Source organism: Staurois parvus, unplaced genomic scaffold (genome assembly GCF_062004578.1).
Source record: "Staurois parvus isolate SC_StPar_1 unplaced genomic scaffold, SC_StPar_1.0 ptg003186l, whole genome shotgun sequence".
Classification (NCBI taxonomy): domain Eukaryota; kingdom Metazoa; phylum Chordata; class Amphibia; order Anura; family Ranidae; genus Staurois; species Staurois parvus.
Genome location: NW_028320982.1, coordinates 237,106 through 250,873, shown reverse-complemented (window position 1 = coordinate 250,873; position 13,768 = coordinate 237,106). Strand labels below are relative to the sequence as shown.

Below are 13,768 nucleotides of genomic sequence, written 5' to 3'. Positions count from 1 at the left end.
TCCCCCTTCTGTGGTGTTTAGTTTATAGGCAGTAGCCTGTGTATTACTTGGTTCTATGTGACTAATGCTTTTTACATTTATCCAATCCCAAGCTGGATTATTTCCCAGAATACCATCAATGATCAATCTCATATCTTCCTGCGTGTAATTTTTTCCCAAACATGCCTTTTTTAAATAAGCAAGTGTACCTCCAGGAGATACTGTAGGCTTGGGACAATGTTTAACAATCTTATTAATATCTTCTAATTCTATGGGGTTTTTTAGAATTAGTTCTCCTGCTGTGAGAAAAGGTAGTGTCAATATAGCCACCTCCTTTCCTCCTATGGCCCCCTCATCTTCTCTTTTTCCCTCTAGTTTCTTATCAATGGATCTAAGCTGCATTCTAAATTCCTCCACATCTCTGCCCTTTCTATGACTGGTGTCACTTCTTCTCCATTGACCATCCTTTTTCTGTAATTTTATTATATTTACCTGTCCCTGTTCTTCGTATTCCAACTCTCCTTCGTCGTCATTATTTTCCGTAAGGATGCCTTGAACTTGGCTACCCTCTTTGTCTGGTGATTTTATACTAAGAATCTGTTTGGGTCTAGTGGAGGGGCCTGGCTGTATTGGTTGTAGATCCGGGACGGGAAGTGGCGCAGGGACAGGCGCAGGGGCTGCAGAGGCAGGGGCTGGAGGGGCATTAGGCTGGGGAGTAGTCATCCCCAAACTGATCAAAAAATCATCATCAGCAGCATTTTTAAAACCACTTAATGAAGGATATATATTATACGGAGGGGGTGGGGTTGGTGTCTGAACTGTTTTCAGTCCAATCTTGGGTCTGCATGTCTTTTCAGATTGATGCTTTTCCTGGAATATTTTTAATGTATCCAATTTCATCTTCCTCTTTTGTTTTAAAGAGAAGATCAAATTGAACTTTCCCTTGCTATTATCAACCCAGTACAGTGACCATTTTAACCAGTTTTCTCTCCCTTTCTTCATATAAGCTTGGTCCCATTGCGGGTCCCCCTCATACCAAGGAAAGGCTTGTTTGTCCCCCAAACATAATCCCTTAACCATGTCTGTATGAAAAGGATCATTTGCCCCCTTTCTTGGGAATGGGTCTGTACTTCCCATAGCTTCTGTCCAGCCTGCCATACAATCCACCCAGGGATTTATTAAATAATAGTCCGTTCCACAAACTCTAGCAACATAATCCTTACAATTTTCTCCCTTTTCTGGGGGACCTGGTGGGTAACTACCTCCTTGACCCATATTTAGACAGTGGATAAGATTATCTTACTTTATAATCTTCATTTGTTCCACACAACAAATTATCTTATACTTCTACGCAACAGAAAGAACAAGCAAAAGACAGATAAACCAGAATCTGCTCCACAGACTTATTAACCTTTTGATAACTTCCCAAAAGTTATCTCTTCACTGTTCTAACAAAGGACAGTGTGTTCTACCAAAGAACAGTCTCTTTTATGTTCTACCAAAGAACAATCTGTGTTTACCAAAAAACACCTTTTTTATAGTGCACTATTTTGTAACTCTACCAAAGAGTTAAGTCTTCTTACCAAAAGTAGCTACAGGTTATCACGGGTCTATATAGACAATACAGAATGATTCAAGACCTTCCCTCAACACAGGGCAAGAAAGAGCTTTTAGTCATAAAAAGACAAAAGGTTTACTTACCAAGTGAGGTGGGTGGTCATCCCGGGCTGAGCCCCCAGCTGAAAGGATGATTTTCTTATCCCCTCAGAGACCCCCGGTCTGTGGAGAGATTCCTGGTTTATCAGCAGAATTCTGGGAACACCCCTTGAACACGGAAATAACGGCAGCTTATGTTCAGAGATGTTCAAAGTTTATTAGACATTACTAAGATTATATAGGATACAGATAATAATAAGGGGGGGGAGCGAGTTCTAAAAATGTAACTTGTAAGTTTCCATCATGAGCTGACTACATGAAACATGACATATACATTTCTTGGTATAAACTGTTTTTGCTAGCTTAGCCGGGCGAAGAAAGTTTCAGGGTCGTGTTATCTTTTGTTGATACATCCTTCAGCAAACTAAAACAGTTCCATTAAACTTCTAATATATCTGCAAAAACCTAACTTATTACTTGAAATGGCGTACATCAACACAATGGAGGTTCTCTAGATCCTTTCAACTGAAACCTTTACATACAACAAGGGAGTGAATAAGGTTCAGGAGGGCAGGATTTTCAATATGAAACCAAAATGAAGAACACGAGGACATGACCTCCAACTAACTGGAGGGAAGTTCACAACTAATCTCAGAAAGTATTATTTTACTGAAAGAGTATTTGATGCCGGGAATAAACTTCCAGTAGAGGTAGTGAGCCAGTGACAAATCACAGAGATCATCACAATAGTACATAATGAATGGCTATGAATGAAAGCTATTCATTGTGTACAACTGTCATGTGATCACTGTGATTGGTCATAGCAATCACATGGTACTGGGCTGGCCTGGTACAATGATCTGTCATCTGGTGGACACAGCAGGTGACATATCAAGATACAGCAGAGCCACTAGACTTGGAGGACTTCATATGATGTCCACCCAGGATGGGAGAGATCCCGCTCAGCTGTCATTCTGCTATAGGCCTGGTGGGAAGCAGTTCATTACAGGGGACACTGTACAGGTTCTATATGTAGTCTGGGGGTCCCTGTGGAAGTCCATGTGTGGACATTTCTACCTATGATAAATGACAGACTAAACCCACCTGGAGACTTTCTCCACACCTGGAGTGTGCTGAGTTCTTGGAGAACGTCTACACAGTGTTTCCAGATTGGCTTTATCACCCCAACGAGCTCGCTCCAGTTCATGGATGTCATCATTATGTTTGGAGGATCTCACCAGTCAGGAGCCTTTCCTGTCATCCTACATGTTCCCTTCTGAGGATTGTTCTATCCTTCCAAACAAATGTATGAAATCATGGATGAGTCCTCCTTCTATGTGATCTAGAAGATCTTCAATCACAATGTCTTTATGGATGAAGTGGATGGCCCAGTTTATATATTATTTATTGCTTTACAGCTTTATTCCCTCCAGGATTCATTCTTTATTTATAGAACCATTCAAGGAAGTGTTCTTACTTTGAGAGATCTCCACCACCATTCCTCTGTGACCATTATATCCTTGTCATTTATGTCTAACATCCTCATTATGAGTGGATTGATATATATTTTTATGCTCTAGGATGTATTTTTGCATTTTTTTTACCCAAAAAGATCTGTTTTGGAGGTCTCTGTTTTATTATGTAAACCTTTGTTTTTATCTTGTGTTCTGTGTCTTTAAGACTTTTCTATCTGTAGTAAAATATCTTTTTTAAAAAGTTGGTTGCATGAGAGTTAGGTTTATTGTTTTTTTACGTTTTTTAGTTCTTTTTGATCTTCCCTGGTATCTCTGTAAGGTAGATACAATGCAGGAATGGTTATTAGGGGATGCTTCTCAGGGCTGCAGTTCCTCTGAACTCCACAAGATGGGGATCTCATTTCTCTCCAGACAGGACTTCTCTATGGAATACAGACAGGAAGTGATGTCAGGTACAGACAGGAAGTGTTGTCAGGTACAGACAGGAACTGATGTCAGGTACAGAAAAGAAGTTCCATGTGGTATGAAGTACAATGAAGACATTGCTGGAAGTGGCAGCAGAGGAGGTAATAAGATGTTATTTCCTATTTACACTCAGTAACCCCCATCATGTCCGTCCTCTTCCTCCATAGTCACTGTGACGTCTTTTATGTCCAGCAGATGATGATACACACATATATAGTGTGGGAACCCAGATGAACCCCTTCAGGGGGAGGAGTTGATGATAATATATTTGCTCCCAAAGCTGGCCTACATGGTTCAGTTTTATTGTTCAGCCAGCGGGATGAGTGAACACACTGAACGGATTCCCCCATCCACACATTGGAGGTGGATGGGGGAATCCTCTCCGCGGCACTCTTGTATTCTGACAATGGGGGGACTCCTCCGCTCTCAGAATACACAGATCAGCACTGAAGCTATTGGCTGCAGCCACTGGGGGAGTGGCTTTTATCCGGCAGTGGCCGCACATGGATGGAAATGTGAGCGATCCATGCTGAACCAGCTGAATTTCCATGGATCTATGGTCACCTTCAGTGACTTCCTCCCCTCCCCCTCATCTCCTTCATGATGGAAGTCATGCTGAGATCATCTCCCATTGGCTGAGCAATATTCTCATTTGTCTCTCAGCTCCTTCTTGCTATTCCTCGTCCTGCCTGTTGTTTCCTTGGATTGATTTTCTGTGTAGTGACCCCGGCTTGGTCTCTTGGATGCGCTATATATCTCATTCTGAAGTGGGGCTTTAATAAAATGGAGACCTGAATGGAGAGGTGAGGAGGATTCTGGGAATATCATTTGATGTGACTATTTGTGTTCAGATGTAGAGTTTTCCTCCTGTGAAGTCTGGAGATCATATGACATCACATTGCCTCCACCTCCCTCCCTGATAGAAGAGAGAAAGAAGAAGAAGATTCTAGAAGTCACCAGAGAGATCACTGAGCTGCTGACAGGAGAGGTGAGCGGTGCCGGGAATTCTGGGACATTCTCCAGTAACAGACAAGGGATGTGTCTGGATGGTGACTGTATCATTGTGTGTGTCAGGTTCCTATAAGGTGTCAGGGTGTCACTGTCTATTTCTCCATGGAGGAGTGGGAGTATTTAGAAGGACACAAGGATCTCTACAAGGACGTCATGATGGACAATCAGCCGCCCCTCACATCACCGGGTAAGAGGAGACTTTATTGTAAAGGAGAGAGCAGTACGGAGGATCCACCTAGATCCCCCATCATCTGATAAACACATAGAAACAATGGATTCAGTCAGTGTGTGTGTTTCCTACAGATGGATCCAGTCATGGGAACCCACCAGAGAGATGTCCCCGTCCTCTGTATTCCCGGGATTCCACACAGGAAGGTCACACCATCCCTCACCATCATCAGGTAGATGAGGAACAATCACTGATAGTATCATTAGGATCTGTACATTATCTGCATTGTTACCATTGATGTCATTTTTATTATATATTCAGAGTGGAAACCTGAGAGATCCTAAAGTTGAGGTTAAAGAAGAGATAAAAGAGGAGGAGGATGAGGATGGGGGGATGGAGGAGTTACAGCTTCTAAAAGAACACAAAGATCTGTACCAGGACACCATGGTGGAGTCATCCAGCTACAGGAACCCACCAGAGAGATGTCCCCGTCCTCTGTATTCCCGGGATTCCACACAGGAAGGTCACACCATCCCTCACCATCAGGTATATGATGACAATTATTGGTAGTTGTGATTTATACACAGCATGTTTGTTACAATGAATGTTTTATTATATCTTTCAGAGTGGAATCCTCGGGGATGAGAATATTGATGGTAAAGAAGAGTATAAAGAGGAGGATGAGGAGTATGGAGTGATGGAGGAGTTTTCAGGACCCAAGGATATGATGGAGCCACCTAATACCAGGAACCCACCAGAGAGATGTCCCCATCCTCTGTATTCCCGGGATTCCACACAGGAAGGTCACACCATCCCTCACCATTACAAGGTTGGTGGGATGGAGCATCTAGAACATGGACTCATGGAGACTATATGTGGATTTTGTGTGTGATGTCACAATAATAAATCTTACATTTTACAGATGATATTTTCTCTCATTTCCTTGATTTAGAGTGGAGATCCAATCGATATAGAATTTGAGGTGAAAGCAGAAGAAGAAGAGGCGTATGTGAGGGATGATCAGCAGTCTATGGAGGAGGATGGAATAACGGGGACATTTATAGAGGAGGACACTCCTACAGAGATCAGCACAGGTGGGTCATGAACACTAAATCCATTCCTCCACCCATACTGCTCACTGATTGGTCCAGAGTAGGGCGGGGACTGGGTGATATCAGCCTGTAATCCCCTGGTCACTTTCCTGAGCTGTGTTCCCCGTCCTGTATTCCTGGATTTCTCTCCGATAATCTTCCTTCTCTGTGCTGCAGACACAATTTATGTATCTAGACTGGATTTATGGAGGTTCTGGGGTTCAGCTGGCAGCAAAATGTTGATTTTTCCTATAAGCATTGCATAATGTAGGCACCCAGGACATGTGACTGGGGTCTCCTGCCTTGTGCCTGACTCCTCCAGGGGATCTTCTCTGTTATCTGCTGGCTGTGCCGGGTGGAGGGATATGTCTGTAGTGTCTCAGACCCAAGTCACTGAGTGCAGTCTCAGGAGATGGGAGGCAAGCAACCCTTTAAGGACCTTTCATTACTGAATAACAATAATATGAGTCCTGACCATTATACTATACAGGTGAAACTCGAACAATGAGAATATGTTGCAAAAGTTGATGTATTTCAGTGCAGCAACTTAAAAGGTGACACTAATATATGAGACTCATTCCATGCAAAGCAAGATAGTTCAAGCCGTGATTTGTCATCATTGTGATGATTATGGCTTACAGCTCATGAAAACCCCAAATCCACAATCTCAGAAAATGAGAATATTCCATGCAATCAATAAAACACGGATTGTACATAGAACAATATCGGACCTCTGAAAAGTAGAAGCTGCATATGTACTCAGGACTTGGTTGGGGCCCCTTTTGCAGCAATTACTGCCTCAATGCGGCGTGGCATGGAAGCTATCAGCCTGTGGCACTGCTGAGGTGTTATGGAAGACCAGGATGCTTCAATAGCGGCCTTCAGCTCTTCTGCATTGTTCGGTCTCATGTCTCTCATCTTTCTCTTGGCAATGTCCCATTTATTCTCTATGGGGTTCAGGTCAGACGAGTTTGCTGGCCAATCAAGCACAGTAATCCCACGGTCACTGAACCAGGTTTTGGTGCTTTTGGCAGTGTGGGCGGTGCCAAGTCCTGCTGGAAAATGAAGTCAGCATCCCCATAAAGCTCGTCTGCGGAAGGAAGCATGAAGTGATCCAAAATCTCCTGGTAGACGGCTGCGGTGACCCTGGACTTAATGAAGCACAGTGGGCCAACACCAGCAGATGACATGGCTCCCCAAATCAACACAGACTGTGGAAACTTCACACTGGACTTCAAGCATCTTGCAGTGTGTGCCTCTCCATTCTTCCTCCATACTCGGGGTCCTTGGGCCTCTCCATTCTTCCTCCATACTCGGGGACCTTGGGCCTCTCCATTCTTCCTCCATACTCAGGGTCCTTGGGCCTCTCCATTCTTCCTCCATACTCGGGGACCTTGGGCCTCTCCATTCTTCCTCCATACTCAGGGTCCTTGGGCCTCTCCATTCTTCCTCCATACTCGGGGACCTTGGGCCTCTCCATTCTTCCTCCATACTTGGGGTCCTCGGGCCTCTCCATTCTTCCTCCATACTCGGGGTCCTTGGGCCTCTCCATTCTTCCTCCATACTCAGGGTCCTTGGGCCTCTCCATTCCTCCTCCATACTCGGGGTCCTTGGGCCTCTCCATTCTTCTTCCATACTTTGGGTCCTTGGACCTCTCCATTCTTCCTCCATACTCGGGGGTCCTTGGGCCTCTCCATTCTTCCTCCAAACTCGGGGTCCTTGGGCCTCTCTATTCTTCCTCCTTACTCGGGGTCCTTGGGCCTCTCCATTCTTCCTCCATACTTGGGGTCATTGGGCCTCCATTCTTCCTCCATACTAGGGGTCCTTGGGCCTCTTCCTCCATACTCGGGGTCCTTGGTTTCCAAATGAGGACTTTGGACCACTGAGCAACAGACCAATATATACTCTATGTTGTACATTACATACTCCTGACCCCTGCACTATATACTCTATGTTGTACATTACATACTCCTGACCCCTGCATTATATACTCTATGTTGTACATTACATACTCCTGACTCTGCACTATATACTCTATGTTGTACATTACTTACTCCTGACCCCTGCACTATATACTCTATGTTGTACATTACATACTCCTGACCCCTGCACTATATACTCTATGTTGTACATTACATACTCCTGACCCCTGCACTATATACTCTATGTTGTACATTACATCCTCCTGACCCCTGCACTATATACTCTGTGTTGTACATTATATACTCCTGACCCCTGCATTATATACTCTATGTTGTACATTACATACTCCTGACTCTGCACTATATACTCCATGTTGTACATTACATACTCCTGACCCCTGCACTATATACTCTATGTTGTACATTACATACTCCTGACCCCTGCACTGTATACTCTATGTTGCACATTACATACTCCTGACCCCTGCACTATATACTCCATATTGTACATTACATACTCCTGACCCCTGCACTATATACTCTACAGTGGATATAAAAAAGTCTACACACGCCTGTGTCAGGTTTCTGTGATGTAAAAATATTAGACAAAGAAAAATGATTTCAGAACTTTTCAACCTTTAATGTGACCTATAAACTGTACAACTCAAATGAAATACAAATTGAAATCTTTTAGGAGGGAAGTAAACAAAAATTACTAAAATAATGTGGTTGCATAAGTGTGCACACCCTCTTTATAACTGGGGATGTAGCTGTGTTTAGAATTAAGCAATCACAATCATGGTAAATAGGAGTCAGTACACACCCGCCATCATTTAAAGTGCCTCTGATTAACCCCAAATAAAGTTCAGCTGTTCTAGTTGGTCTTTCCTGACATTTTCTTAGTTGCATCCTACAGCAAAAGCCATGGTCTGCAGGGAGCTTCCAAAGCATCAGAGGGATCTCATTGTTAAAAGGTATCAGTCAGGAGAAGGGTACAAAAGAATTCCAAAGGCATTAGATGTACAATGGAACACAGTGAAGACAGTCATCATCAAGTGGAGAGAATATGGCATAACAGTGACATCACCAACAGTGACATCACCAACAGTGACATCACCAAGAACTGGACGTCCCTCCAAAATGGATGAAAAGACGAGAAGAAAACTGATCTGGGAGGTGGCCAAGAGGCCTACAGCAACATGTAAGGAGCTGCAGGAATATGTGGCAAGTCCTGGCTGTGTGGTCCATGTGACAACAATCTCCATGTCCTTCATATGTCTGGGCTATGGGGTAGAGTGGAAGACGGAAGTCCTTTCTTAGGAAGAAGACCATCCAAGCCCGGCTACATTCTGCAAAAACACATCTGAAGTCTCCCAGAAGCATGTGGGGAGATGTTCTGGTCTGATGAAACCAAGGTTGGACTTTTTGGCCATAATTCCAAAAGATATGTTTGGCACAAAAACAACACTGCACATCACCAGAAGAACAGAATACCCACTGTGAAGCATGGTGGTGGCAGCATCATGCTTTGGGGCTGTTTTTCTTCAGCTGGAACTGGGGCCTTAGTCAAGGTAGAGGGAATTATGAACAGTTCCAAATACCAGTCAATATCGGCACAAAACCTTCCGGCTTCTGCTAGAAAGCTGAACAAAGAGGAGCTTCACCTTTCAGCATTGCGACCACCCAAAGCATCCATCCAAATCCACAAAGGAATGGCTTCACCAGAAGAAGATGGAAGATTTGGAATGGCCCAGCCAGAGCCCAGACCTGAATCCGATGGACAATCTGTGAGGTGATCTGAAGTGGGCTGTGCGCAGGAGATGACACGCAATCTGACAGATTTGGAGTGTTTTTTCAAGGAAGAGCGGGCAAATATTGCCAAGTCAGGATGTGCCGTGCTGATAGACTCCTCCCCAAAAAGACTGAGTGCTGGAATCACATCAAAAGGGGCTTCAACAAAGGATTAGTGTAAGGGTGTGTACACTTATGCAACCAGATTATTTTAGTTTTTTATTTTTACTTCCCCCAACTAATTGATTTCAGTTTGTTGTTTAACTGAGTTGTACAGTTTATAGGTCACATTAAAGGTGGAAAAAGTTCTTAAATTATTTATCTTTGTCTCATTTTTTTTTACATCACAGAAACCTGACATTTTAACAGGGGTGTGCAGACTTTTTATATCCACTGTATGTTGTACATTCCATACTCCTGACCCCTGCTCTATATACTCCATGTTGTACATTACATACTCCTGACCCCTGCACTATATACTCTATGTTGTACATTACATACTCCTGACCCCTGCACTATATACTCTATGTTGTACATTACATACTCCTGACCCCTGCACTATATACTCTATGTTGTACATTACATACTCCTGACCCCTGCACTATGCACTCTATGTTGTACATTACATACTCCTGACCCCTGCACTATATACTCTATGTTGTACATTACATACTCCTGACCCCTGCACTATATACTCTATGTTGTACATTACATACTCCTGACCCCTGCACTATATACTCCACGTTGTACATTACATACTCCTGACCCCTGCACTATATACTCTATGTTGTACATTACATCCTCCTGACCCCTGCACTATATACTCCACGTTGTACATTACATACTCCTGACCCCTGCACTATATACTCTATGTTGTACATTACATACTCCTGACTTCTGCTCTCCCCCTCCCCCCACTGCTCTATATACACATAATATGGATTCTCTTTTGTTACGCCCATTTCCTCCCAGCTGGACATTTTATATCGGATGATGTGATTGGAGCACAGACTTTTACATGGTGATAATAATGTGATAACATCCTCCAAGTTTGGACCCTTAAACAGAAAGTGATAATGAGGGAGGAGTCAATACCCCAATGATGGTGGTCTTCAGGATCAGTCCAGTCTTCATCTTGGTTGTTCTCCCCCCATCCTCACTCTCTGACCTCTGGTGGGGCTCAGCCCCGCTGTTCTTCATGACTAAATCATGGACTAAATAAGGAAGTGCAGTACTTCTTGTGTTGGGAAGATGGCGATGAGTGATAGAGGGGGTGGGGACCCTCGTCCTATAATCCCCTCATCACTGTCCCTCCTATAAAAGACAGTTCTGGTTGTTTCCTCACTCTCTGACTAAGGTCCATGAATAAAGAAATGACCTGGTAGGAGATCAGAGGAGCCATTTCCTAGTTCCCTTGAGGGTGGAATTGTAAGCTCTTCAGAGACCAAGCTGCCTGATGTGGGCGGAGTCCTGGTTTGGGGGAACCAATCAGCTCCTGTCTAGTAATCCTCTTTATCTTTGTATTTTAGTCCATGGCCGGGAGATGAGGAAAACCTCAGAGGATTGTCTCACTTTGTCTCCAGACTGGAAAGTAGAAGATGAGGACATCACACAGTATAGTGCAGGAGAAAACCCGGCTCCCTCCAATGTCCATCCGGCACCACCCAGTGTACATGGACCTCAGACTGTGCAGGACCGGGCCGACCTTCCAACAGGGAAGAGCTTCTCCTGTCCTGAGTGCGGGAAATGTTTCCATTATAAATACAATCTTAATAGGCATAAAAGATCTCACACGGGGGAGAAGCCATATTCCTGTCCTGAGTGCGGGAAATGTTTCCAATATAAATCTAGTCTTAATGTGCATAAAAGATCTCACACGGGTGAAAAGCCCTATTCCTGTTCTGAGTGTTTGAAATGTTTTTCAAAAGTGTCACATCTTTACACACATCAGAGATCTCACACAGGGGAGAAGCCTTATTCATGTCCTGAGTGCGGGAAACGGTTTTCAGTGAAGTCCAGTCTTTACAGACATCGGTTATCTCACACAGGGGAGAAGTCGTATTTTTGTCCTGAGTGCGGGAAATGTTTTTCACAAAAGTCCCATCTTTACACACATCAGAAATCTCACACAGGTGAGAAGCTGTATTCTTGCCCTGAGTGTGGGAAGGGTTTCCAGCATAAATCAGACCTTAATGTGCATGAAAGATCTCACACGGGGGAGAAGCCGTATTCCTGTCCTGAATGCGGGAAATGTTTCTCAGTGAAGTCCGGTCTTTACAGACATCAGAGATCTCACACGGGGGAAAAGCTGTTTTTTTGTTCTGAGTGTGGAAAATGTTTTTCAGAGAAGTCCAAACTTCATAGTCATCAGAGATCTCACACGGGGGAGAAGCCGTATTGTTGTCCTGAGTGCGGGAAATGTTTTTCAGACAAGTCCCATCTTTGCAGACATCAGAGATCTCACACAGGGTTGAAACCATATTCCTGTCTTGAGTGCGGAAAATGTTTTTCACAGAACTCCAATCTTCATGAACATCAGATATCTCACACGGGAGATAAGCCGTATTCCTGTCCTGAGTGCGGTAAATGTTTTTCACAGAACTCCAATCTTTACAGACATCGGAGATCTCACAAGGGGGAAAAGCCACTTTGCTGTCCTGAATGAGGGAAATGTTCCTCTCTGAAGTCCTGTCTTCCTGTACATCAGGGATCCCACACAACCCTGGAGGTGTATTAGTACCTTGAGTGCGGGAAATGTCTTCTAGATGAATGTTGCTGGACATCCCAGCTCTCATGTGGGGAAGAAGCACACCCTGATATACACCTCAGATATACTTCATGGCTGATCATCATCATGGAAGAAACAGTTGATAAGGAGATGAGAGGCCCCCAAAGACATGGAGGAAGTGTGGGACCGGGTTGGTCATTGATATCAGGAGAAGAAGTTTTCAGTGTATTTTCCATCAATGGAAGACATTCCAGCAGCTCAGATGTGATCCCAATAACATTGGTTCCCCCATTCACACAGGAGGAATGGACATGAACTCTCACTGAGGGAATTGCTATACAAACATTCTATGAATAGACCCCCAAATGTCAGGAGACGTTTCTATAAAGACGGGAAGTATGGAGCAGAGAAATGAAGAGACCTCCCAGCAATGTTATTACCAGGCTGCAGCTAGGGGGAGCTCTAATGTCACCCCAGCAGAGTGATCCCATCTAGCCCACATTAACCCTCTCACTGCCAGAGCTGTTTCTGCATGATTTTGCACACATGGGAAAATGCAGATTTTGGTCCTGAAGATGAGATAAACCCCCAAACATCTATTCTGTGACATCAGAGGCCCTGGAGAATAAAATGGTGGTGATTGTTAAGGTGTTCCCCGTACACAGATTCCCCTTCATATCCGCCTTTATTTCCTCCTTTCCCCCATTTTCTATGTTGGGATCTTTTCTACAATACTTTGTTATAATAATGGAACACGTTGTGTATTGTATTGTACACCAATAATAATGACTCCGCCCCCACATTCCAGACAAGGGATCTTCCTGACCAATCGGCTTCCTTCCTTTACTATTTCCTGATTTTTATGCTTCAATCTTGTTAAATGTAAAATTATAATAAAACATTTATTGAACAAAAACTATTGTGTGTGTCGGTGCAATGATGGCAAACTTCAATATAGAACATTGCTCCTCGGTGACACCTCACACCCTTCAATAACGGCGCAGAGTGCGGGGGTCAGCAGTATATCATATACAGCCCACCATACAGAGTGCAGAGGGGGCTGTAGTGTGCCCCCCCCTCCTGATCCATACCAGGCCACATGTCCACAACATGGGGGTCACCTTACCAGGGGGGATTCCCCCAGGCATAGCACCTTGTCACCTTGGTTGGTGGGTGTGGGGATCTGTGGGTGGGGGTCATATTGGATTCTGGAAACCCCCTTTAATAACAGGGGGCCCCCATATACCGTCCCCCCATGTGAATGAGTATGGGGTATATAGTACCCGACAATAGCACCAGCCCAATGACAGCTCCCTAAACTGTCATCATCTACATAAGTGAAGGGACAGGGATGGTGGGACCTTATTACCCAAATGTGACCAGTGACCATATTTGGTCAGTGATGTCACTGCTATCCCCGCCCCCTTCCTTACATGGCAGGGATTCCCAATGACATCACTGATTCCTGGGGGTGTGGCCGC

The 13,768-nt window shown here is 44.2% G+C and overlaps 1 protein-coding gene across 1 annotated transcript; it reads left to right on the top strand.

Moving 5' to 3' along the window:
- Nucleotides 1–5,380: 5,380 nt before the first annotated feature.
- On the top strand, nucleotides 5,381–13,197 carry LOC149428503 (uncharacterized; the record flags this gene model as incomplete). The annotated part of the gene is made up of 3 exons (XM_089667331.1): nucleotides 5,381–5,584; nucleotides 5,708–5,849; nucleotides 11,089–13,197. Coding segments are annotated over 3 exons (1,482 nt in total), but the record flags the coding sequence as incomplete, so codon positions are not given.
- Nucleotides 13,198–13,768: the final 571 nt, after the last annotated feature.